At 37.5% G+C, this 392-nt stretch overlaps 1 protein-coding gene across 1 annotated transcript in view; it reads right to left on the bottom strand.

Moving 5' to 3' along the window:
- LOC119588120 (jouberin-like) overlaps positions 1-392 on the bottom strand; it is a 5018-nt gene that overhangs the window by 405 nt on the left and 4221 nt on the right. Inside the window, exon 5 of the mRNA XM_037936829.1 lies at positions 93-253. Coding sequence (XP_037792757.1) covers positions 93-253 — 161 coding nt within the window. The remainder of the gene's footprint in view (positions 1-92; positions 254-392) is intronic.

Here is a 392-nt window from a genome sequence, read left to right as displayed (position 1 = left end):
AACTTTCTTCTAATACCTTCCTGAATCAAACCCAAATTTGCATTAATTTCCAGCAACACAAAGACACTCAACGACTTTATTTGGTAACTCACATTCCCCGAATCTATCCAATCAATGTCGTCATCATCTACCCTTATCCCCCCATGTAGGTGCTGCAGGTAGGAAGCTGGAACAAGGCCTGTGAGTCTCTGGTCGGCAGTTCGCACTAGCCACCAGTCGCTGTTGGTTTCTTGTATCACCATGACATAATCTCCTGAAATAAAATAATAAATAAATGAGACATATATGAGATGTAAAGTGTGTATCACCATGACATAATCTCCTGAAATATAATAATAAATAAATGAGGCATACACAAGATGTGAAATGAATGCTATTTTATGATATAAGAA

This window comes from Penaeus monodon, chromosome 23 (genome assembly GCF_015228065.2).
Source record: "Penaeus monodon isolate SGIC_2016 chromosome 23, NSTDA_Pmon_1, whole genome shotgun sequence".
Classification (NCBI taxonomy): domain Eukaryota; kingdom Metazoa; phylum Arthropoda; class Malacostraca; order Decapoda; family Penaeidae; genus Penaeus; species Penaeus monodon.
This window is presented reverse-complemented; position numbering and strand designations above follow the sequence as displayed.